The sequence below is a fragment of the Anabrus simplex genome, chromosome 7 (assembly GCF_040414725.1).
Source record: "Anabrus simplex isolate iqAnaSimp1 chromosome 7, ASM4041472v1, whole genome shotgun sequence".
Lineage (NCBI taxonomy): Eukaryota > Metazoa > Arthropoda > Insecta > Orthoptera > Tettigoniidae > Anabrus > Anabrus simplex.
The window spans coordinates 72,153,442-72,180,223 of NC_090271.1; the positions used below are offsets into that span (position 1 = coordinate 72,153,442).

The 26,782-nt window shown below is 37.9% G+C and overlaps 1 protein-coding gene across 5 annotated transcripts in view; it reads right to left on the bottom strand.

Moving 5' to 3' along the window:
- Positions 1 to 26,782, bottom strand: part of Acn (Acinus) — a 333,736-nt gene that overhangs the window by 175,280 nt on the left and 131,674 nt on the right. For all 5 annotated transcript variants that reach the window (XR_010860744.2, XM_067151131.2, XM_067151132.2 and 2 more), the window contains one exon: positions 14,985 to 15,084. Coding sequence is in view for 4 of the 5 variants with exons in the window: in XM_067151131.2 (XP_067007232.2) it covers positions 14,985 to 15,084 (100 nt within the window). In the remaining variant the exon portion in view is untranslated. The remainder of the gene's footprint in view (positions 1 to 14,984; positions 15,085 to 26,782) is intronic.

Sequence of the window (26,782 nt, forward strand, 5' to 3'; positions counted from 1 at the left end):
ATATTGGAAATATATACCTCCACCGCCGAGAAGTCATAACCGATGTCACGCTCAGCAACAATAGGCCAGATATTATTCTAATCGATAAATCAAAAAGATCCGCGTCCCTTATAGAAATTGCTTGTCCAAACACCTCCAATCTGCAAACAACAATAACCACAAAGATATCAAAATACACAGAACTGGCAATAGAAATACAACGCCTGTGGAAACTAGAATCAGTCACCAGAGTTCCAATAGTAATATCATGTACCGGTGTTATCCCAAAATGCTTGCACAGCTCTCTGGCCGCATTAAACCTGCATCATCACACATACGTAGAACTACAGAAAGCCACCCTCCTGAGCACTTGCCACATTGTGAGGAAGTTCCTAGGAACGACTTTTCCTCTGACTCACGTGTTCCATCACACACCATTACTATACAAGACGCAAAGCAGCAACAAACGTCCCTCCAAGGTCACAGTAGAATTGGAGTCTAACATAGCAAGAAATTGAAACGAAGCTCCCTTCACAAATATTGTTCAGCAATCAGCTTCAAAGTTTCACATTAGACTCAATCAAAGGCACCATAAGCAAACTCATAATACATAACAACTTACCTGGAAGGAACAGAAGATAAAAAATTTCAATAATTTGAACAGTGTTACGATGTCAAACATTTTTTAAAACTTTTAACCGCAAACAGACTTTTTATTGTAACAAAATGAAATTTTTAACAACTATTCAAATGAATAGACATAGTTTTTAAGCTGACCAACTATGTAATCATCCGCTCTCACATCATTAACACACTAACCCCTACATTGTTTTTAATATCATTTAATTTAATTGGTATTTTTAGTAGTTTTTAAATGAATCAATGTACCGTACCTGCAAATTAACGTGTTTTAAATCTTAGCAATTCACCTAAGCTACAATAACAGCTGAGGATGTTCCTAAATAAGGAGCGAAACATGTACTGTTGACAAATAAAATTTTTTGCCAAAAGGCAAAAAAAGTATCAAAACGGTGGAAGAATTTTAAATATTGTAAAACTTAGTATGGCGATGTCGACAGCTGGTGAAAAGGTGTGGTTCATATAATCAATTCGTATGCTCCGAACAGTAGTGTCAATGCCGATAAAATTGCATTTTTTTAAAATGGCAAAACCAAACAGACTTCCGGTTTTAAAGAAGAGAAGTGCCAGTTGGGAAATCATACAAGGGTGGGGTCAATGTACTGTGTTGCAATGCGCATGGAAGCGAGACTTCCTCCCTCATCATAGGGAAGTTTGATAAGCCATGAAGTTTTACGGGTATCGTGCAATTTCCGTGCAAGTACAGGGTATTTGAAACATTCAAACAGTACAGTAACCCAAAGAATAAAGCATCTGCACACAGAAGCCAGCATAATTTGTCCTCGTCTTTGAATCGTGTGATTTTTCTTTCGTTGCGTAAGGTTATGTTTGCCAGTGATTTATCCATAATGCAAATAATGTAAAAGCACCTTGTTGGGTACATTTCAAAAATATTTCCATGGCATCTGGAAGGTTTGAACTGTAAATCAAGGTGATTGCATGCATTAACGGGTCTTAGAATACTGTGCGACATGGCAAGGGCTGGCTTTTCTGAATTACGAGAGAAGTGCCATGCTGAGAAGTCATACATGTATAGAGTCACTGTACTGTGATGTAATGCAGAAGGAAGCAAGTGTCTTTCTTCCCTCATCATAGGAAAGATCAAGAAGACACGATGTTTTAAGAGCATCGGATACTTCCCGTGCAAGTACAGGGCATCTAAAACGCATACAGTACAGCAATCCAAAGAATAAAGCACTTGAACACGAGAGCCAGCATAGATTTCTCCTCATCTTTGAATCATGCCTTTTTCTCTTTCGTTGCGTGAGGTTATGTTTTTCAGTAGGTTATCCAAGTGCATTATTTTAATACTGTAAGTGCACCTTGTTGGATACATTTTGGAAATGTTTTATAGTTTTTTCCATGTCATTTGAAAGGTTTAAACTGTGAATCAAGGTTAATTGCATGCAGTACCAGGTCTTAGAACATTTTGTGACATGGCAAGGGTTGGCATTTATAAATCACAAGTTGGATGTGAATTCAAAATCTCGCAATTCAAAGTCTGAGTTTTGCGGCCCAGGGACTTTGAAATAACAAGGTTTTACTGTACTCATAGGGCCCTGGGAAATAACCTACGAAGAGTCTCTACGACATCTTGAGACTCTAGCAAAATGGGGGTGTCATGTGAATATAAGAACTCAACAAGCGAGTTCTCTTAGCCTCTCTCACCTCAATCCTCCAATTTCCAACCTACTTGCAGTGCCCCTGTTAAGCCAAGCAACCCAGTGGAAGGCTGGGTAACCAACTCCAGCGGGAAACTGGGTCGGTGAGCCAATGGATTTGGGGGCAGTGGAAGGCAACGGGTAACCACCACTGTACTTTTTCCTCGACAACCCCATGATGGCTTTGCTTAATTCCAAATGTTCCAGAGTAAGTCTTCCAGTCAGATCTCTGGGGGAGACAGGATTAAGAGAAGCCCCTATTTTAATCTGTCATAGTAAATTCTCTATGAGAGTTATAATAAGTATTGCAACATGGAACGTCCATGGTGCCCTACAGCCAGGGAAACTCGCAATAATAGAAAGAGAAATGAGTTCATATGATGTGGATATCCTTGGCCTTCGCGAGACTCATTGGAAAGGACATGGACATTTTGTAACTCATGTAAGGAATACTGTATACTTTTCAGGAAGCAATGATATCAGTCGAAATGGTGTTGCAATTGTTGTTCCTGAAAAACTAAACAATACTGTCCTAGGCTATGAACCAATCAGTGATAGAATCATTACCATCAAACTGAATGCTTCCCCTCTCAGGATTAATATTATGCAGGTCTATGCTCCCACAGCTACAGCATCAGATGCTGAAACAGAAGAATTCTATGAACTATTAGAACATACCATCAATCTGTTGCCAAATAGGGAAATAGTAATAATCCAAGGTGACTTCAATGCTACGATATCGGACACTACCGGAGACACTGACATCAGATCTGTGATTGGCCGTTATGGCCTAGGCGAAAGGAATGAACGAGGAAAACAGCTACTGGAGTTTTGTGTTGGCGAGGACCCCGAGTGCAAAACATCCCTGGATATCAAACAAGACTTTACAACTGATTGAAGAAAGAAGTCGTCTGAAGAAACATGGTATCCAATTCATTCAGGATGAAAATAGGTACAAGATCCTGTACAGAGAGATAAAGCGTAATTGTAGGAATGATAAATCACAGTTCATCCACAGCATTTGCGAGGAAATACAACAAAACCAGAACCACAATCAAACAAAGGATCTCGACAACAAAATCAATAGCATTACTTGTCAATTTAAACCACACATATGGTGTATAGAAGACGAGAATGGACGCCTAATTGGAGATAGAAAAGAAGTGCTAGAGAGGTGGAAACAAGACTGTGAAAAGCTGTACTCTGGAAGAAATGATGATGTAGCAGTCCAGCAACCTTCCATTCTACAAAGTGAAATCAAGAACGCCATTAACCATTTGAAAAGAAACAAATCCCCTGGACTGGATGGTATTTCTGGAGAGATGGTTAAAGAATTGGTAGAAGAAGGCTTGCACGTGATGCACTCATCTCGTGAGTTCTATATTCCTGTGCTAACATGCTTCCTTGACTACAAGAAAGCTTTTGATTGTGTTGTCTGGAATAAACTATGGCAGGTTCTTGGTGAATTTGGCATTCCACAACATCCAATATCATTACTGAAAAGTCTGTATGGAAACAACATTGCAACTATAAAGGTGGATGGCGACATTTAAGAATTTTTCAGTATTTCACAGGGTGTCCTATTCTATATAACATCTATGCCGAATATGTGACGAAGAAAGCCCTTAATGACTCGACTGGAGGCATATCAATTGGTGGACGAAAAATCAGTAACCTGCGCTTTGCTGATGACACCACTCTCCTTGTCAGTAGTGAATATGAACTTGCAGAATTACTAGCAAGGGTAAAAGATTCAAGTTTATAATATGGGCTAGAGATCAACCTGAGCAAGTCCAAACTAATGAAAACTGACGGAACGGCACAGATCCAGCTGAGAGGTTGATTAAGGGAACTGGAAATGGTAAATGACTTTATATACCTTGGGTCGACCATCTGTGATCTGGAAGTTCTAACAAAGAGATTAGGAGACGTATGACCTAGGGCGCGTTGCTATGAGCAAACTCACAAAAATATGGCAGAGCAGAGCAATCACAAACAGTACAAGGATTAGACTAGTTGATTCTCTTGTGTTCTCTGTCTTCCTTTATGGTTCCGAGACATGGACCCTCAAGGCAAGAGATAAGTACCGTTATCAGTGGCGGCTCGTGAAAAAATCGTCCTACGTGCTACAAAAAACAAGCTAAATACGCTGTTTTAAATCTGCATATTGCCATGATGAACAACGCATAGTTCAAACCTGGTAATAATACTACTACTACTAATAATCATAATAGAAATAGTAATAATAATAATAATAATAATAATAATAATAATAATAATAATAATAATAATAATCATAATAATAATAATAATACAACTTTTCTCGCAATTTATTACTCAGAACAAACAAAAACAACATTAATTTGGAAGCAGATGAATTCTTCGACAACTGTCTACCAGATAAATAATTCATTGAAGAAATATTGTTTTTACTAACCTAATGGCGCAACTTACATCAGTGCAAATAGAATCGTGGGAATATAGATCCCCACTAATTTAATTTCACTTTATATACACTGCAGTGGATAAATAATTTGATAAATCTTCGTATAAACTTTAGCACTAACACAATGACAGGAAAAACACGCACCAGTAATATAACCGCGAGATTAAAAACTGCACAAAGCAACTGAAAGAGCTGCCAACTGATTCATTGAGACCTCCCCTATTAGGTTACCAGAGTAAATGTCCGGCTCCATGGCTAAATGGTTAGCGCGCTGGCCTTTTTGGTCACAGGGATCCCGGGTTCGATTCCCGGCAGGGTCTGAAATTTTAACCATCATTGGGTGTACGTGTTGTCGTCATCATCATTTCATCCTCATCACGACTCGCAGGTCGCCTACGGGTGTCAAATCAAAAGCTCTGCATCTGGCGAGTCGAACATGTCCTCGGATACTTCCGGCACTAAAAGCCATACGCTATTTCATTTCACCAGAGTAAATTACATTGTAATGCGGGATAACATTTAGGGTCAGTCAAAGATTCTTTGACTCACCTACGAATTCCTTATTTTTGACACAAAAGGAAGATGGATATTTTAATAAGCATGTGTGAGATAGATTGCCTCCACTTACGCTTTACTTTCGAACCCAGACGATGCTACTCTCTAGTGGCAGATTCGCTTACGACGTTCAACATAAGCACGGCCGACTGGATCCCTCGCTGCGCTCCGGGTAGCAGGAGACATCGAGTAATTCTACCCCCTTGCGGGAGAGGAAGTAACTATAAACGGGATCAGTGAAAGTTGATCCCGGTTTATGGTATACTCCGCCGGCTAGGGGGAGTGTTGCAAGCTTGGCTGCGCCTGCGTATTGCTTCCTTCAGGCTACAGGCAAGGGCTCACTTCACATGAGCACGAGCCTTGTTCCCCGGGAGAACGGCGCTAGGTGTTCGACAGATCTCGTCCTGATTTTCACAAAACACAAATTCATATCGTACTCAAAACAACGAAAAGGCACCAGGATAATTGTACGGTACATAAATAATATTCCTTAGAGTTCCAAGCTACGTGCTGGAGCCCGGTAGCACGTACTGACCGGCCGCCACTGACCGTTATATAAAGATATGAACTTCATTAATGTTTCTGTATTGAACTGAGATTATGTCTTTGCTTATATATTTGTGATCTTATGGCTGATGATGAGATTATATATGTCGAAACCGGTCCCCAAATTGAATAAAAGGTATTTGTAACAAACACGTACCTAATTAGTATCAAAAAGGTTGAACCTAATAGATATCTTATCGTAAATAAGTACCGTATCGACGCCTTTCAGATGTGGTGTTGGAGAAGGATGCTCCGTGTACCTTGGACGGAAAGAAGAACTAATGCATCTATTATTCAAGAACTGAATATCTCCGAACGTCTCTCCTCTCGCATCATAAGGAGAATCGTCCAATTCTTTGGACATAATGTAAGACGGGATAGTGAAAATCTGGAGAAGTATATCATGGAAGGCAAAGTTGTCAGCAGAAGACCACAAGGAAGGACATCGAACAGGTGGATTGATCAAGTTCTACGTACCACCGGTGTGACTCTTCAGCAGGCTTTAAGAGAAGCTGGACATCGTCAAAGTTGGTGCTGCTTAATCAAGAATGTTGTGTGAAGTCAAATGGGGTCAAGATGCTTAGCAATGAGTTACACGACTCATGATGATGACTGTACTTATAAAATGAAAGCTGGCAATCATCTAGAAAGTATAATTTTTCACTTGTAGATAACAGTACCACCGTATTATTTACACGATGGTTTATTGCTGTGTGCCATATTAGAAAAGGAGGATCGGGAAAAGTGTAACGTACGAATGTACGATCCCCAAATCTTTAGGTTAGGAAAATTTCATAATATAGTTTGTAATATTGAAGTCATGAAAATCATGTAATTTTGATCATTTATAATGTAAAAACATAATATTATAAGAAGGATTTGTAGTAGGGAATTTTGTATATGTTTAACTTTAATTTGTGTAAGTGTCTGCACATGCCATGGCAGTGTAGGTTGCTCAAGAATTGTGCAATACGGAAAACAGTGGCTACATAGGGAAAGACGGTTGAAGTCAGTTCGAAGTGTTACAACATGTGGTTTAGAAACCCGGGCTTAGGCCGAGAATTGGATGCTGAAGATGCAAATTCATCAATGTGGACAAATGTGCAAGTTCGCCATTTGTGGATCGGCAGCTTGGTAACCGATCTGAAAGCTCCGATTTCAAACGAAGTTGCATTGACCAAGAGATGCTTGAAGATGTGGCAGTGGTAGCGTTGTTTCCTGTGGATTTTAGTAGACGCTACGCCCCATGGAACGAGCCTATATATGTGTGTGCGTGCAACAAGTTTCTCAGCTTGCTTGTTATGGAGTGATGGACAAAACATTGTGCGTGCGTGCTATATGAGTTTATTTTTAATGTGCACGAGTTTGCGGTTACTGATCACTGATACTGAGGTTGCTGTTGAAGACAACTGCCACGGCAAAGTCTTTGCTGTGCAAGTTCTTCACGGGTGCAATACTGCACTATTACCGAGTCATAACGAGTGCAGTACTCGTTAATTCACATTCCCAATGAGCAGTTGGTGGAAGATGCTACATGGTGTTCTTTTGTGAGTAAGGCTATGGATTCCTCGTCAAGGAAATGCACATTGTGCGCAGTCTGTTATATGTGTAATTTGGTGGCAATATGTTGTGCACAGAACTAATTACGACATAGCCGAAGTGTTTAATACTTGCTCATTCCTTGAATAATACGACATGCTTGTCGTTATTTATTAATCCCGCAGCAGACATTTTACATGGTGGATGTTCATGGCTTAGTAACAGAGTATAGTGAGGTGGCTGGTTTTTTTTTTTTTTTGGTACAGTTATGACATGTGGTAAGAGTCCACGGTGATGATGCCATTGCGCTAATATATTTAAGGTTAGGAAGGGACTATCTTCATACCAGTAGGATAATCAGTTTGAAGCTTGGCCTTCAGAATTATGTACAGTTGTAGTATATAGTTTGTAGATGTTGTTTGTGTAGATTTATACTGGTTTCATCACGTGATGAGAATTGTTGGTTTATGTTTTGCTTTAATATAGTTTTGGGAGTAAATTGGTGTAGCGAAACTCGTGGTAAATATTTTATTGGTGGAGTAAGGATGAACCTGGCATGCTACCCAAGTTTAATTTCAGGGGTAAACAATAGGTAAGGCTGTAAAGTAAGTCTGGCGCTTCGTCAGCCTGATGACCGTCGCCTTGGGAGAGGAAGTTGCTCAAGGCTCTACAAAATTAATTATTAGTCTTGTTATTTATACTTACTTTAGTCACCATTTATACATTTAATAATTTCTATAGCTTGCAGATGTTACAAAAGTAGAGGCATTTCGAACCACAAATTCCCATGTGATGCAGACCGAAGACAGAAATGGTTTAAAAAAAAAAGTGCCACGGGACAGTTCTGTTCAAAAAAATGAACTGAAAACATAATATGTGTGTAGACTGCATTTTGCTGAAACAGATTACTGTCCCGAACTAAAAATAAGGTAATTGAAACAAAATGTTTTTCCTTCCGTATTTAAAGATTATCCTGAGCAAAAGAGCAAAAATATAAGTTTAGTTATTATTTTGACTGTACAAGCATAGTGACACTGTCGGCAAGGCATCTATGAGGGCAATTGCCAGCCTGGTTGGTGTTTACTACAGTGATGTTGTCAGCACATATAGTCGCTAAGTGTGGCACAAAATGTTGAAGATTGTCCTCGCAGTGGTCGTCCACTGTTAATAACAGCAGCTGACAACCGTCAGCTCGCAGGAACCCGGCAGACAACGCAAGAGAAATGCGTAATGTCTTACGGCAGGCAACTGGTAGGGCTGTGTCTATGCAGACAATCAGAAATAGTCTCCATAAGGACCACCTACACTAGTTCCATGGCGAGCATCTGCATGTATACCTCAACACAAATGGGCAAGGGAGCACTTGGACTGAACTCTGAAAGAGTGGCAAAGGGCCCGCTTTACAAACGAGTGCCAAAAGTGTCTGACACTGGATGGTTGTTGGAGGAGGGTTTGGAGCGAGTTAGGTAAAGAAAGACGAGTCCTATATGCCACCCCAACAGGAAAAAGGATCAGCCATGCTTAGAGGTGGCATTATATATGCACGTCCGACGCCATCCATCGTCGCAGAGGGCAATACGAATCTTACACAATATCGGAACAGAATCTTCGGACCCACTGTTCAAACATACAGACATTTCAGCGACAGATTCATTCTGCAAGATAACAACGTACGTCCCCACTACTCCAATCCTGTAAATTTCTTCCTCAAGGAGGCCCACATCCATCGGATGGACTGACCAAGAGTGGCTCTGGAAATGAATCCAATTAAACGTGCCTAGGATATGCTAAAACAGGCAGAGCGATGACGAACGAATCCACCTCTAATCATGGCCGACCTCAAGAGGGCTGCTCTCAAAAAGTGGGGCAGGACCAACTAGAACAGCCTTAACCACCGTAAGGACAGCAGGCCACGACGGGTCTGATCAGGCTTCACTAAACAGGGTGGGGTAATACAATACCAAGATACAGAATCAGATTCCCGTTTCTTGCATTCAGGAAATAGTGTGTTCGAACCTCAATGTTGGCAGCCCTGAAGATGGTTTTCTGTGGTTTCTCATTTTCATATCAGACAAACAATGTACCTTAATTGAGGTCACGGATGCTTTCTTCCCAGTTCTTGGCCCTTCCTATCCCATCGTCGCCATGAGACCTATCTGTGTTGGTGCAACAAAACGAGAAGAATAACTAAAAGGTACGTGGTATATTGTAAATAGAGGAGAGTTCATTATTTTGCGGTTATTGTTTTACGTTTACTTTTGTTGTTGCAGATGTTATTGTTCCTGATTCATCACATTTATTTTTGTTATTTGTTACAATGGTGAAAAACGGCACACACAGTTTCATCACTAACTGCACGCGATACTACGCAAACTATTTTATAGGTTAAGTTATACATTTCCTAAATCAATCAATCCAGCCATTGGACACGCTGAAAATTTTCGATGCCACGAATGTTTGCCACTTCATGCGCCCTTTCGTTTAAGAGCATTCCATCTACTGCAGATCTTGAAGTTTCAAACTTACTTTTTACTATTTATTATAATTCCTCATATTTTGAATATGATACACATTTCCTTTTTCTAAGAGTTCGGTCCACACTGTGAAGCTCCCAATGTTATGCACTCTCTGTTTTTCACCATTGTAACAAATAACAAAAATAAATGTGAAGAATCGGCAACAATAACATCTGGAACAACAAAAGTAAGTAAATGTAAAACAATAACCACAAACTAACAAAGTCTGGCAAGATGAACACTGAATCACTTGATAACATCAAGACTGTTCACTAATGTAGCTTCTCAAAGAATGAACATGGGCATGTTAAACGTCACTGCATGGGTAGCCGATAGGGAAAGTGTTTCTGTGGTAAGAGCCAGACCAGGGTTGTTTGATTTGATAATCATGCCGTGGTCCCTAAAAGTGTTTTAGGTTAACTTCAGCACCATTATACTTCGACCCCCCGCCCTCAAATCTTGAACAGACTGACGAGGTGTAAATGGTGGGAAGTTTAAAATGTTGCAAACGTAAATTTGAGGATTTTAATATGAAATCTGAGGAGATGAACAAAGTATGTTGTAAATGACAGGAAAACACTGAATATGGGAATGTAATAACAGGGTAACACTGAATATTGTTGCAGCGGATGCAGGCAATAACTGTGCAAATGAAAAATATAAATCTCACACACAAGACCCTCCACTGACGTAATTCTTCAGAGAAGAACAATGATTCCACTTCGAAGCGGGCACAAGCCTTACTACAGCTCTGATGACATCTCAAATTTGTGAATAGTTTCGTCCGTACGACTCATGCAATGAAAATGCGTCAAAGCCATGCGGGACATCTGTTTTTCTTAATTAGGAAATGTCCGCTTCCATAGCATTGGCCTACTGCAGCTCTGATGACGTCGCGCAAATAGGTGAATACTTTCGTGTCCGACCCGCACATTACAAGCACGAATCAGTCATGCTATATGTCCGTGTTCTGTAGTTAAGAATGTACGCCAGCGTAATGGTTAGCACAATTGGCTGCCGTTCTTGGGAGCCTGAGTTTAATTACTGGTATTGTAGTGCCAGAGATTTACTAATGGCGAAAAGGTTGATATGCGGTAAAAATGGTGCATGCAACTCCCCTCCACTGAGGGCGTGTCTAAAAAGAGCTGCACCACCTCGGGACGAGGAAACGAGTTTACTTTAGTTAAGAAATATTCACGGTTGTTGCTGTTAATATAGCAGGTGAGATCAGTAACAAAGTGAACATTTAATATCTTGCAACTTGGGCCAATATACATATTTTTTGGAGAGAAGTAGGTTTAAAACGTGATTAAAACAATCCTATCGTAACGATTGCTTGCCCGCCATCATGCCTAACAAATACTAATAATAATGGTTTTACGTCCCCACTTTTAATGATTTTCGGAGATGCCAAACAAAACATACTATGCGTTAGTAAAAAAAAAATGGAGACAATGAATGTACGTAATTAAACATTATAAGAATAAAATGTATTACCGTCACACCTGTAGATATCAATAAATGCGGCAAATTTTCTTGTTATTTATTTTTATTCTTTCCGTCATGGAACTTATGGCACTATCCGAGCACTTTATAACATACATAACCTAAACAATGTGGTCTCTCTCTTATCTCATTTACAGCTATTTAGGTAAATTCTGATGTGATAAATGTAGAGAACATATACTTAAAAATAAGGGCCTGGCTTTCAACAGCTTCCTGTCACAATGCTTTCTACAGCACAGCTTTATTCAGGAGTGGTTTCTGCTACACATACACCAATGGGGAATATCAAGAGACCATCTCCAGAAACCATCTGGGAATAGATTTCTCACTATTTGGACCGTATAGTCAGAAACGAAACTACTTTTAAAAGTTAAAAAAACATGGGACCTCGAATGCTCTTGATGGCAGTGCAAGACTGACGAGATGGCAGTGAAGGGGATGCGATTTGGAATGACAAAACGCCGATAGCAGGGAAGTAGATACAGTATTTAGAAATTTTATGATCCGTACTGAAGTGGGATTACAATAATTGAAATTATTAGGGGTCCTCCTATTCAATACAAAGATATTTATTAATGTGAACTGATCACACGTCGTTCACATGAGGTACTAGTTTCGGCACTTAGCTCATGCCATCATCAGCCGAGTCAAATCAGGCAAACACAAACAACCTTAAAACAATTTTAAAACACACTGTAACACCTGCATAGATGAATATTAAATAAAATATGGTACATGATGATATTGCACTTTAGTATAAAATCCTTCTAAAAATGACTATGACTCCTTTGTTTTATACACATGGTGGTCTGTCAAGCTTGTATATGTGTTTAGTTCTTTAATCTTGTCAAAAATACGCTGCAGAGTCTTAATGTCATGTGAAGTTGACGCTTTGTTTGATCTGTGGTTTGGTTCCAAAAAATAAACATGCATGTGATGGACTCGGCTAGACCCAAAGAAATAATTCTCACTTCAATATGGGGTTTTAGAATCTTGAGCAGCCTGTTTGATCGGTGGACGGGAAAATAGCTTTTGTAGCCAGTATAATACATTCATAAATTTGTTGAATATTGTAGAACATTAACATCTACAGGGAAGTTGGCGACACAAGATGATAACTCAAATGAAAGCAATGATCAGGTTTACTGTTTGGTAGGCCTACTGCTCAGCTGACAGAGAAAAATGACTGGCCATTACATTCTTATGTATCAATAATGCGTAATATGACAAGATACCCATATACCTTTTCTCTACGGGGTCGAGCATGAAGTGAGACAAGTTTTTGCGACCTTATGCCCTTCCTGACGTCAAGCTCATAAGAGGAATTAATGAGATGAAACAAATAATGTGATATGAGTAACTAAAACTGACTATATTTACTTTAGGGTAGGCCTAATGGTCATGTTCACCATTTATTTTCTTTTTACATTTTCAATACTGCCTTCCTACGTAAATAGCTTTTACAGCCAGTATAACTCAAATACATTCACAAATTTGTTGAAGAATATCATAGAACATTTACATGTACAATTTATAGCTCTTGAGCAGCCTGTCGAAGTTGTGCGTTCACTGCACAAAACTAAGATCGCATATTGGACTCCCTTTACTTTTTTGGACCGTATAAGTGGGAAAAAAGGGAGGGGGGGTCTAATATGCAAGTAAATACAGTAAATGTAAGTTAATTTTGATTAAATAAAATTAAGAACTTTAAATAAAGAGTATCTTGTAAGACATAATTTTCAGTGATAAATAATAACCTACTAAAACATCTTCATTGGCAAATGCTTTCATTCATGTTGTACTTTCATCCTGCCTTAGCAGTAACATTCCATTTTCTTACTCACTGTAAATCACTGTAGCCGCTTTCTTTTACCAGTGTTCATTTCAACATGCCAGCTCTTAAAGTATGCAAAACATCCGGCTATTTGCACTAGTCACCTGCAGCCGCTTGATGAGGGCATCAACAAATACATGAAACAAAATATAGGAACTGCGGTTGTACAGAAGCAGTTGGCATCTCTTCAAGCCACTACACAGAAAACAACAGTACTGGAAGTGATGCATTTTGAAAAACGTGCCTGGGAGTCAGTTGAAGTTGAACTGAACACCATCAAGAACTTCTTTTTTTTAAAACATGGTTGGTTTCTTTGGTGGTGTTGTGGTTCACATAGTGCCTGTGGACAGAAAACTTACAAAGATAAAGGTAGGTTTTTCCACCTGTTCAATGTTACAAAATAGTGAAATTATTAAAACATCACATTTTTGTTGTCATTTTTGGTACCGGTTTTGGCAACTTCATTTGCCATCATCAGCCTAAGAGATTGTTGCAGGACATTTTGATAGCTACATATGTATGTACATAAACAGAACCTTCTAAAATAAGTTATGTTATTTACAATTACGTATATACCGTAAAACTTATGTAGTTAAAAAATGTCCTGCAACAATCTCCTAAGCTGATGATGGCAAATAAAGTTGCCAAAACCGGTACAAAAAATGACAACAAAAATGTGATGTTTTAATAATTTCACTATTTTGTAGTATTAAACAGGTGGAAAATCCTACCTTTATCTTTGATTGTAAATTTCGTTTCAATACGGACCAAAAATGAAATTTTTGACATTAAACAGAAAACTTGCAACGACTGATGAATGGCGACAGATAACAGGCGAAGACAACAATGTAAGCTTTGATGCTTATACAGACTGATGACAGTGTTGTGGTCTGTCAGTCTATGATGACTGGTGGAATTCTTGATCAACAGATGGCAAATTAGCATCAAGAAGAAAGTGAAGAAGATGACAAACTAGTGCCTATACTTGCAAAAGCTCTAGAAGCAATGGACAATGTGCGACACAATGGAAAAGATTTTGTTGTTGATGATAACAATGCTAATGGCTTTATGACAAAGATGGATTTGGTTCTATGTAAATCTGGACATAAGAAAAAGCAATCCACTCTGATTATGTTTTTAAAAGCTGTGTAATGTGCAGTAGTAGGAACACATTATTCTGCACCATGTAATGTGTCATAGTTGGAATACATTATAGCATACAGGTGATTATTTTCATTTTTACGTTATTTATTCATCGTATAAGTTACTGATAACCTATGTTTGTGTGGTGACTGTAGTAGCGCATGAAACTAATTATTAAGGTCGGTGATTTAACGTGCATGTCTAAGCTGCATTCTTTTTTATACGTTATTAAATACAGTATTACATTTTCCAGTAGTACATTTTCCCTTTTAAAGTCCAAATTTTTCAGTTCCTTCAAAAATGTACTAACATGGTTCCAGTGTACAGCACAATGTACTTAATATCCTTTTAATTACTACAGATTTGAACAGATATGACATGTTAGAATTTTATCACACAAGCCAGAAGCCTGTTCTTACAGTTATACAACCTTAAATTCTGCAGGCTTCAGCTGGGATCATACTTGCTATCTTGGGAAAGAATAATTTGAACACAAGAATTTGTCCAAGCATGAGAAAATTATATAATCATCATCCTCATTAGCTGAGAGGATTGCCACATTAGAATACAACCACATGCATATCCATTTCTAAACAACATTTGACAACTAGATACAATACCTTGTCCTCCTTCTGGCCAGAATCACACTGTTCATTTGTTTCAATCTTCTCAGTCTTATCTTCATTACAGGATTTACTTTCTCCATTGTTCTTTGTGGAGCTGGAAGTACAAAAAATAAAAAGGGAATGAAATAGTGAAAAACAAATAATGCAACTCTCATAAATACAGTAAAACCTCGTTAATTCAAAGTCGTTGGGATGTAGAAATCTGAATCGAATTACGTGATTTTGAATTAACCGCCAACTCGTAATTCAGAAATACGAACCATTGCTGCATCTCAAAATATTCTATAAGACCCATAAATGCATGCAATAACCTTGATTCACAGTTTAACCCTTCGTGGACGGCGTTTATTTATGGCTGTAGGCAGCTAAGAAAATAAAAAATAAAAATGCATGCAAAATTTTTGGAAATTTAATATCATCATTATCTTCCTTCCAAATATTGGGCCATGTGTCCCGTTACAGTCTTGCAATTTTTTTTCGCAAGACTTGAAAGCAATCTAATGTCCTTCCGATGGGTTGCTAGCCTGAAGGACTAGCTGAAATTACAGCATTTCCTCCGTAACTGATGTAACGGTTATACCGCCGTGACTCAGTCGGTCAAAAGGGCCTCATCTGTGCCAACAAATTTGTTCATCCCAGGAAGGTGAGGTTGGCATTTGGGCAGGAGAGGATATGTCATCATCATCCTTCCAACCATGTGACCCGTTACGGTCTAGCATTTTCTTTCCATCACTTCATTGGACGTCCTATAGGTCTCTGTCCTCTTGGTTGATAGCGTAGGATCTCCTTTGGTAGTCTTCCAGATTCCATCCTTTGAACGTGACGTTTACATTTTTCTTGGTAATCATAGAATTGATTATTGGTTTCACATTCAGTCCCTTAAGCACATCTTCATTTCTTATATGATCCCATTTTGTATAGCCTGCTGTTCTGCGCATGAACGTCATTTCATGTGCTGTAATTCTGGAAATGCCTTGAGTTCTTAGTGTCTATGCCTCACTGCCATAGCAAAGGGTTGGTCTGGCTAAAGTCTTATAAAGACGTAGGCGAGTGTGGTTTTGGACAAGAGATGGCTTCACAATATGATTTACGATTCCTGTTGTTCTGGTAAATTTGGTTATTTTTTGGTAAGATAAATTGTATCCCAGATAATTGAATTTGTTGACTCTAAAATATTATTATCTAAACAGATTTTACTGGGAATAGGGTCTTTCCCATTAAAGGACATTATTTTGCTCTTTTGTGGTGCTACCAATGCAACATCATCAGCAAAGAGTATGGCATCAAAATGTGCGAGATATCTGTTGACTAGGATTGATCCATGCCTTTCATGCCTCCATTCCTGCATTATGTTGTTCATATAGATTATGAATAACAAAGGAGAAAGTCCACAACCTTGTCTCACACCTCTGATCGGTTCCCGTTCAGTCTGATGATTACCTAACTTTATTGCAATAAGGTTATCACTATACATGTTGTAGAGTCGAACCTGTCCTAATGGACACCCTTATTCAGCGGACACCTGCCTATACGGACAATTTCCCTCGGAACCGATTTTATTTTACATAAGACAAGTGTTAAATTGGCCTCATTTAAGCGGACAACTCAAACTCCTGATAGCGGACATCGCCATTTGTCCCGTCCACTTGACTTAAGCGGACACTTTACACGTTGCAGGACAATTGATTACGCTGGACCACATGTCATCCTTTCTTTTAAAACCATTCTTCAGAAATATGGAAATCCCTTTTGAATGTTTGTACTATTTCGAGTGCGAGGGGAGAGAGTGTACATCGGAATGCAGTTCTACCTAGTGCTGTATAGGCCTTTTCCGAGAATTCTAATTGCCCAGAAATGCTGCCAGAGACTGTTGACTCACAAGTTATCTGGGGATTTTCGTCCCTTCTTGCATCATTCTATTCATAACTCAGATTGTCGCTGATAAGGTCGAGCTCAGGTACTCAACTTAAAAAGGAAAACACAGTACAAGCGCTAATTGGTGAGACAGAAATACCGTAGCAGTTCAGTTGTCTGTTAAACATGAGTAACAAGGGACGATCGTGTTTAGATCTCGAGGCAAGAAGAAATGCAATTATAGAAAGTGGCAAGGGACCTTCAGTGAGAAAGCTTGCCAAAAAATTCAACAAATTTCTATAAAATAATTTTCTGCCTTGTCAATACTTTATACACTTTATTCTATTTAATTTCCGTACATGTACATGTTTCGAGAGCCTCTGCTCTCTTCCTCAGCGGTGCCAAATACTAATTATCTTAGGACTATGGTTCATTGGTATCATATTTCAATTATATATTAAAATATATGAATTTTAAATTAGTTACAATATTACTCTAAGTTTTTCTTTTGCCCATTTACATTGTCATTTGTCACATATTTTACCAGAATTTTACCAATCATAAATGATAAAATCTAATTAAATTAATCCCTACGTTAATTTATGTCCTTATTGATATCTGAAAATAGTAACTCTTTCTTCATCTTCTATAAAATCTATCTCTATCCTGAATTATAAAATAACAAATAATAAATAGCCACTTTGTAAATTAAATTAATAAACTACATTTATGAACGTAATTTTTTAAAAATATTTCTTCTCTCTTCTTAACGTCTGCTTTAATTTTCTAGACTTCTTATGAATCAGAAATTTTCTCCTCTTACTCTCTTCCAATTCCTTAAAATAAACAAAACCAAACAAACTAAAATTTAGAGACTTTTTACGAAAAAGAAAAACGACGACTCAGATATTTGGAGAATTTTCATTTAGGTCTACTTACTTCATTCCTTTAATTTATCCGCAAATTGAAATGATGCGATGTTTGTCTGAATCCAAACAATATGTCCTCCTTCCCTCCTTGTTGCTACTTTGCTATTGGTTGCGCGGTGATCTGCTCGTTGTTTCTAACCGTCAAATTCCTTAAATAAACAAACTAACAACCAACCTTTAGCAACGTGTTGTATAAAAAGACGATATCTAGATGTTCAGAGAATTCACTTACTTCAGTTCGTCTTGTTGTCAAATTTTAACCTCGCTCTCAATATATATTTGTGCTAGTTTGAAAAAAAAAACGTGTTCTAATCTCTGCTGTCAATGACCTTGTTGTGCTCGCTGCTACTAGTCGCTGTGCTGCCGGTTACGTAATGTAGGGGGTGGAGGGGAAGCGTACTTGTGGCTCAGAACTATTTCTTTCTCTCTCTCTTTCTTTCCTTCCTTATAAGATTGTATGCCAATTTGTACATTGCATTTTCTTCATTTAATAGTTCATTTAAGTTGTTTTCATTATTGTTTTTCTGATCAATATATATATTTATCTTCTCCAGAACGTCCATTAGTTTTCCTTTTGTTGTCGTGTGCATTACCTAAGATAATTAGTATTGGCACCGCTGAGGAAGAGAGCAGAGGCTCTCGAAACATGTACATGTACGGTAATTAAATAGAATAAAGTGTATAAAGTATTGACAAGGTGGAAAATTATTTTATAGAAATTTGTACATAAGTCAATACGGACCAAAATGGTGAAAATAGAAAAATTCTACTGCGGGAAAACTCAAATAAACACTATTGTGAAGAATAGAACTGAAATTTTAAAGGAGTGGGAGGAAAATAGGAATCGAGGAGTGAAAAGAAAGCGGGAGTCAATTTTTTCAGAAGTGAACGTTGCGGTATATGAGTGGTTCAAGTGTGCTTGAGTGAAGAAACTGTGTGTGAGTGGACCAATGTTACAAGAAAAAGATCGAGAAATCGCAAATAATCTGAAAGTTGAGAATTTCGTAGCTAGCAATGGTTGGTTAGATTGTTTTAGAAAACGTCATAACGTTAGTTTCAAAACAGTCTGTGGAGAAGGTGGTGATGTGTCTGCGACTGAAGTAGCGGACTGGAAAGATAGGTTACCAGACATTTTGAATAGTTATGAACTGAAAGACATTTTGAATGTTGATGAAACTGGTCTGTTCTTTAGGGCGATCCCGAAGAAGTCACTGACTTTTCCGAATGAAAGTTGCAAGGGTCGGAAAATGTCAAACGAAAGAATCACCATCATGTTTTGTTGTAACGCACTCGGTGAAAAGGAAAATCCTCTAATAATCGGTAAATCCTTGAGACCCAGGTGCTTTAAAAACATGGACTTAAATTGTCTTGGTGTTGAATGGCATGCAAATAAAAAGGCATGGATGACGTCAGCAATATTCGAGAATTGGCTCCTAGCTTTGGATTCCAAGATGAAAGCCTAAACCGTAACGTGATTTTATTGCTAGATAATGCTACGTGCCATCCAGAAATACGGCTTTCAAATGTAAAACTCTTTTTCCTTCCACCCAATACTTCTCGTCTTCAGCCACTGGATCAAGGAATCATTCAAGCATTCAAATTAGACTATCGTAAGAGGGTTTTACGGTCGTTAGTGGCACACATGGATGAAGCAGACTCAGCTTTTGATTTGATGAAGAAGATCAATGTTGGCAATGCAGTTTCGTGGACAAAGGCAGCCTGGAATGCAGTCAGCGAAATCACAATCAGGAAATGCTTTGCAAAATGCAGCATCGTTAATTCTACAGTTGAAGAACAAGCAGAGGTTCGAAATGAATATGATGAACTTCAGACTTTAGCAACGACAGCTGGACTGACGCATGATATTGAAGCGGAAGAAGAGAATATTCCTTGCTGTGACAATCTCGAGGGCGACTGGCAGTCCCGAATCCAGGACGCACTTTACGGTAAGCTTTCTGTGTTATCAAGTTATACAGTAATTGTGTGTTGCATGTATCGTAAGGTCCATGTTTGTTTGCACCTCAACTCCTCATTCATTTTCTTCTTGTGATAGACAGCTTTTAATTCCTTTAAGCTAACTTTTCAGCTTTCATTTAATTCACTGCACTTCGTAAATATTTCTAGCTATGCACAGCAGCCTTCATTAGTCGTACAAAAGGAAAATTTTGAATACAGTAAAACTTTTTCTTGTTTTACAGAGCCGAACCAGGAACGAAAAGTGACGATGACGGTGAGGCGGAAGAAGAACAAGAAGTTCTGACAATGAAGCAGGGACTAAATATGCTTAAGAATTTGTGTATCATGCTGGACCACGAGTACGGAACTATGGAACCATTTAACAGACTTTATTCCGTTTTCGAGAATATCGCAGTTAAGAAAACATGCTAAATTTACACAGACGAAGCTTCACGATTACTTCATGAAGCTGTAATGCTTGTAAATGATGTAAAATCACTTATAATAACTCTCTATGAAATACTAACACAGATATGACTTAGAATAATAAAAATAAAGATATGTATGCTTATATTTAAGGTGGATGTTCTTTGCCGTTAAAATGTTCGATTATTTTTTCAAACTTATTTTAGTGGACACCTCTCGGAAAAGACATTTTTCCTCGGAACCGACGGTGTCCACAGAAGGGAGGTTCGACTGTATACGTTATCTCTTAAGTAATGTGGGACATTATCTTCTGCTAAGATATTAAGAAGTCTGTTCCTGCTAACTACGTCAAAGGCTTTCTTAAAATCAACAAATGGTATGCGAGTTTCCAAGTTAAATACCCTGCGTTTTTCTACTAAGTAAGCATCAGTCTAAAACCATAAAAATATGCCTAAATATACCACATACCTTGTTTAGGAGTGGAAATCCAAATCTGAAACGGTTTGAAGGAAAAAATAAAAATCGTAAAATCAATTTTTTCATTGGAAGAACGGCACAAGGCACACTCCACTTTATGATGTGACAGTGGTTAACTTGTAGTTCACTGGAGTCTGCTATTATGAAATATATGTACAAAAAACTACTTTCAATGATATTTTGGTTTAATTTTTTGTGTTTGTCCATCAGGAAGTGAAAACTAATTGTGCTTTCATCCACAGAGACGTCAGGACCTGGTTGATAAAATAACATACATTTTTTCCTAATTTTCTCTAGAACACCTTGTATGCGTTCACTCTTTTTCAGAGGCATATTTCCTTCCGCATGAGCAAAGTAGAGATACCAGAAAATAAGTAAAAACTCATGCCGGGAGAAAACATCACTCAAAAATTGCATTTTGTTAACCTAGGCCGTTGAAAATTACTCTTTGACATCTGATAAAAGGTGAAGCCCAATGTTGATGATCACACCAATAAATGCCCGTATGTTACGCAAAGTTGGGTGATGCCAATTTCTCATTCTGCTTTTTTTTTGTGGTTGGTGTTGTCTGTATTTACCTTTTGTCCCTATGTAATTTAGTTTCACTGAGAATATCATCAAATATTGCATCATCAAAAAATAGATGAACATATTCTAAAGGGGGCGTATCAGTATCAAAGTGTGATGGTATGATTGGCCCATGATCAATATTACGAATGGGAATAATATTTGTTGGCCCAGGATTGCTATTACTCACGTCCATCCAGTCGTCCGCTCTGTTGCTATCTGTGTCATCCAATATTGACATTATGTCTGTATCACTGATCCGTTTTCACGATGCATTTTACTGGAAAACCGTGAAAATATGTAAGAAGTACGCACACTAGATAACTACGTCATGCAACATATGTATTACGTCACTGCCACAAACAGGAGAACAAACTCAGCAAGATACTGAGGGGATTTCCCTTACCGGAAGAGTTGAGAGAACAGCTCCTGCCATCTCTGAGCATATCTGGGTAAAATATATATATATGTTTCCGCGCAGAGTGTAAGAAAAGTCGACCATATAAATATGTTTCCACCCACGAGTTAAACCTTTCGAATGCCTTGAAAAAAATAAAAAATAAAACGAATTCCAAAATGTGTCCAACAAGGTGCTTTTACAGTCTTCAAATAATGCACTTTGATAATTCACTGGCACACATAACCTCACGCACCAAAACAAAAAAACATTATTCAAAGACGAAGAGAAATCTATTCTGGCTCCCCTGTGCAAGTGCTTTATTCATTGGATTACTGTACTGTATTCACTTTAGACACTTTGTATTTGCAAGGCAAGTATCCGATGCCCTTAAAATATCGTGGCTTATCGAACTTTCGAATTTACCTTGACTAATTTGGTAACCCGAATCGTAGCTTAATGTGTATTTGACTATTTTACTTATAAGTATTTTGGCTGATGATGTCCACCAGGAAGAACGAAACATGTCCCGACGTTTGTTAATTGCCATTTAAACAAAAAACAAAAAATGTTAGTATTGTAAAGGCTTGTTGCTTGTTGTTTTAAGGGGCCTAACATCGAAGGTCATAGGTTACTATTGTAAAGGTGGAATCTTTGAATGTATCTTAAATTTCTACTCAACACTCACATCCGTCTGCTTCGTTCACCCTAACCCCTAACCCCATTAGAATGGGACTCCTTTCAGAAATTTGCAATTGATAAAATAGCCAATATAATCACCAAGAAACAGACCAGTCTAGAGAACAAATTCAATACACTTATGCGCAATAAGAAATCTGGTAAAAATTCGCCCTCCCACAATAGGCATGCTAATGAGTCTCTCTCGTAAAACATGGAGTTTCACGACCTTGTCATAAATCTTTCCGACACCCAACTCAGCACCTCTGACATAAACATCTTGGAAAAAGAATCTAAGTTTAATAGGCCTATTGCCTTTATATTAAAAGATGCCATTGCCATTACAGCCAAAGCTGAGAATGCTATACAGAAATTGCCAATTGATAAACAGAAATTAGATTCAATATTCAAGAAAACTCTCCAACCTAATTGAAATCAATAAAACGACAGCTCCTTTATTCACGAAAAAGGCCACAGATTCCTTAAAACAGAATGATTTGATTAGTTTAATTGCCAATGATTTTATAGTAATGAAAGAGGACAACAGCAATGCTACAGTAATTATGAACAAGGAGACCTGTTCAAAAAACTAAACTTTTTCTTCAGAAAATTCATTTAAATTGTTTAAACGAGATCCAACCAAGAATATTTAAAAAAAATTAAAACAAATACCGAAACAAATATTCTTCATTCTTAGTAATTACAATTCTCAAAAATTAATCAATTTCAACCCCAGTATTTCTACAGCCAAAGCATTGCCCAAGGTCCAGAAAGCAAACATTCCCATAAGACCCATAGTTAACTATATGAATAGCCTGAATTACAAGAATTCTAAATTTATTCACAAACTTAAAAAAAAAAAAAAAAATTACAAATATTATAAATTCGAGAACACCAGCTCAATTAGAAATTCTGTAGGAATTTTGTAAATTGACCACAAACTTAGTTTTACAACCACATCATAAAATGTATTCTTTTGACATAAAAAGAAATGTATTCCAACATACCGGTCACAAAACCTTCTTAGAGATAATCAAGGATGATTTTTGGAAACAAAGCAAATTAAGCACACAGGAAAATGAAGAGTTCTTAAATATTTTAGAATTTGTAACTTCTAACATTTACTTCACTTTTAATGGTAAATTTTACAAGCAAGATTGTCTTCTTACGGGCTTCAGCGATAATGGCAGAAAGCAGACATTCCCACAAGACCCGTAGTTAAATATACAAATAGCCCGAATTACAAGAATTCCAAAATACCAAGATTCATAACAAAATCAAAGGAATTGCGTTCTGGATGCGTTATGTTGACAATACTTTTGCTTTAATAGATCACAACATCAACGGTGATATCCTTGAACAATTAAACGCAGTTGACCCATGGACTAAATTCACTTCTGAAGTTGAAACCAATAACTCAACATTTTAGACCTCACCATTAAAAGCAGCTTGAATAAACTTTTCTCTGATATGTATAAGAATCCTACCCAAACCGTAAACACCATTCGTCAAGTCTCTCAAAGAAGGAGCGACATTTTATAGTCTAATTTATCGAGCTTTTAACATCCCTTTATCTCACGTGAACCAAAGGAAAGAACTCAACCTCATCTACTTTACTGCAAGTAAAAATGGTTTTGGCAGACATTTCATAGATAGGACTATCAGTAAAATCGTATTCTGCTCAGAAAGAATAAAAAGAAAGCAGACAAATATGCCACTTTCTCTTACACCAAAACAATCCTAACAAACATGTCAACATTGCTTATAAACAATCAATAACAATGCTAATCTCTTCTATAACCAGTAAAAAGTCAACACCAATACCAAATATTAGGTATACATATTACACTGTAACCCATGTCCAGCAAGCAACGTTGGTCAAACTGGAAGAACTTTTTTAATAGACATAAAGAACAAGTAAACGCCTCCAGACACAAAAAATATTTCACCATGAGTATCCACGCAACAGAATCCAACCAACCTTTCACTTCCATTGAACAGGATTTAAAAATTCTTTGCTTCAATAATAAGGGCAATTAACATAGAAATCATTTTCATTAACATAGGCCAAAAATGCAATCCTGCTCACAATTTAAATAAAATTTTGGAAACTGCAAATGAGGAGCTAACTTTCAAAACTCAATATCTCCAAAAATTTCAAAATCCTGTTTTATGTCGAATTATGCTTGGTTTCTTGAGCTGCATCGAACCTTTTTACTATTTTGTAATGAAACTCAAAATTTTCCATCATAAATACGACCAGAATATGATGTTTTTAATCAGAACTTGATATCTCCATGTGCATGTTTGTTGTGATCAAAACTCAATAAATCCATTGCTTTCAGATGGCTCGAAACATTTGTATTTCAAACAATGTATTTTACTAATCTTGCAAGGCTTCCCCAACATCGTTTGGAGCGTATTGTTACAATCCCAACAAACATCTAATGATACTGCACCTGCCAGACCCCGCGCAACTCTGGAGCACATTATTGTAACAGGGCACTGCCATTAGTTCAGCCACAGTCTTGGCTGTAAGTAGGTCGACGAAGAATCCGACTGTGCATAGTGCTGATTTATAATCTGTTCAGAATTTATTACGGAAGCAGAAGTTGGAAATGTAAAGAGGGGGTACAGGAAATATCCATGTGTGTGTACAGCAGAGAGGAAAGATGAGATACGTAAGAAATATGAAGATTCTGACCCACGACTGCAAAGACTTCCAGACCGCCCTTGTACTCACAATTCCAAGACATGAAAATTTGGATGCAGAAGTGTAACAAATGCCGACCTAGCGAAGAACCGTGCAACATTTTACAAAGTACTTGATAAGAAAACTAAAACTCAGGACCAAACCCTGGCACTATTTCTAAACGTTTGAGAACCTCAGCGACGTCGTCCTAGTGGCAAGTCTCAGACAACAACCCAAAAACACGTCAGTGTTAAGTATTATCTTCGCACTGTTGCTCATTACAATGTTCCCGTATGCCTAAACTACTTGTGCTATGGCTTCAAGATCATTATGAGAATGACTGGAGAAAAGAATCAAATGTGTTTTGGTACTACCAGCTAATCTATGTTTCTGTTGGGAAAGAAGACCTTAACACTTTCAACACTATGCCCTTACGGGATACGGGCGCGCTACTTTCCTGCTTCTGGATTTTCTCGTGTGTTTATATCCAGCTGCACGTATCACGTACAGTTCCAGTCCCTTGGTTGGAGGTAACAGTTCATCTAGTAACCACTAGAATGCAGCAGTTATCAGGAATTTCGAACTGAAACGATAAACAGGATATTTTCTCCTTGCCGTGACCTCTACCGAAGCACTCGGTGTGCCGTGTGCTGGGCGCGCCAAGTCTGTCACACTGTCAATTGTTACTGTGTAAACATGTCTTCACGCCGGCTCAATGATAGTGATATTTTGGATATTTTATCGGGAGAAGCGGGTTCAGAGATGGATGAAAGTGATGACGACCCCGCTTAGGAACTGAATAACATATCAAGCGATAGTTCAGGTAAGATGTTTATTTATTACGTCACTTTGGAAAGTAAATGTTTAGCTGTATTATTTTACTCCGAATACAAACGATAGAAATACTTACCGGGAACATCTGCTAGATCATCTGAACCTGATGAAGAATGGTCAGAAACAGATGACCAACCACAGCTACCTGTCTTCCAGTCGGCATCTGGTTCTACTCAGTTTTGCGCGGGAAGTGGCGAAATGGATTGTTTCAGTCATTTTTTTAAGTGACGATGTGATCAAAAATATGAAAACAGAAACTAACAGATATGCAGGTACAACAATTGCAGCAATGAAACGTCAGGGCAAACTAAAGGAAAATTCCATGTGGCACCGGTGGTCTGCAGTAAAACTTCACGAAATTTATTGGTTTTTTGAAACAATTTTGCATATGTGTGTGGTGAAGCTACCCAAACTTAGTGATTATTGGTCTACTGATCCCTTTTATCAGACAGGATTTTCCAGTAGATTGTTGAGTCGTGATAGATTTTTCTGGAATTTTATTTATGTTGCATCTAAATGACAATGCCACCTTCATCAAGAAGGGGGAACCTAATCATGACCCACTACATAAACTCAGGACTTTTTTTTTTTTTTTTTTTTTTTTTTTTTTTTTTTTTTTTTTTTGCACAAATGCATTGCCAGTTTTCAGCCGTATGAGAACCTAACAATAGATGAGGCTATATGTCCCTTCCGTGGTCGAGTAGGGTTTAGGGTTTATATGAAGAATAAGCCCAATAAGTACGGTATAAAAATGTATCTACTTTGCGAATCGGCAACAGGCTACATACTGAATTGTGAAATATATACGGGATCCGCAGGGAATGTTGACAACAGCATTCATGCTCTTGTAGATAGATTATGCTCACAGTTTTTCAGTAAGGGCCACTGTATTTATATGGACAGGTACTATACTAGCCCCTCCCTACTGAATATGCTGTGGCAAAAGAAAACCCTGGCTGTTGGAAATGTCATGAAAAACAGG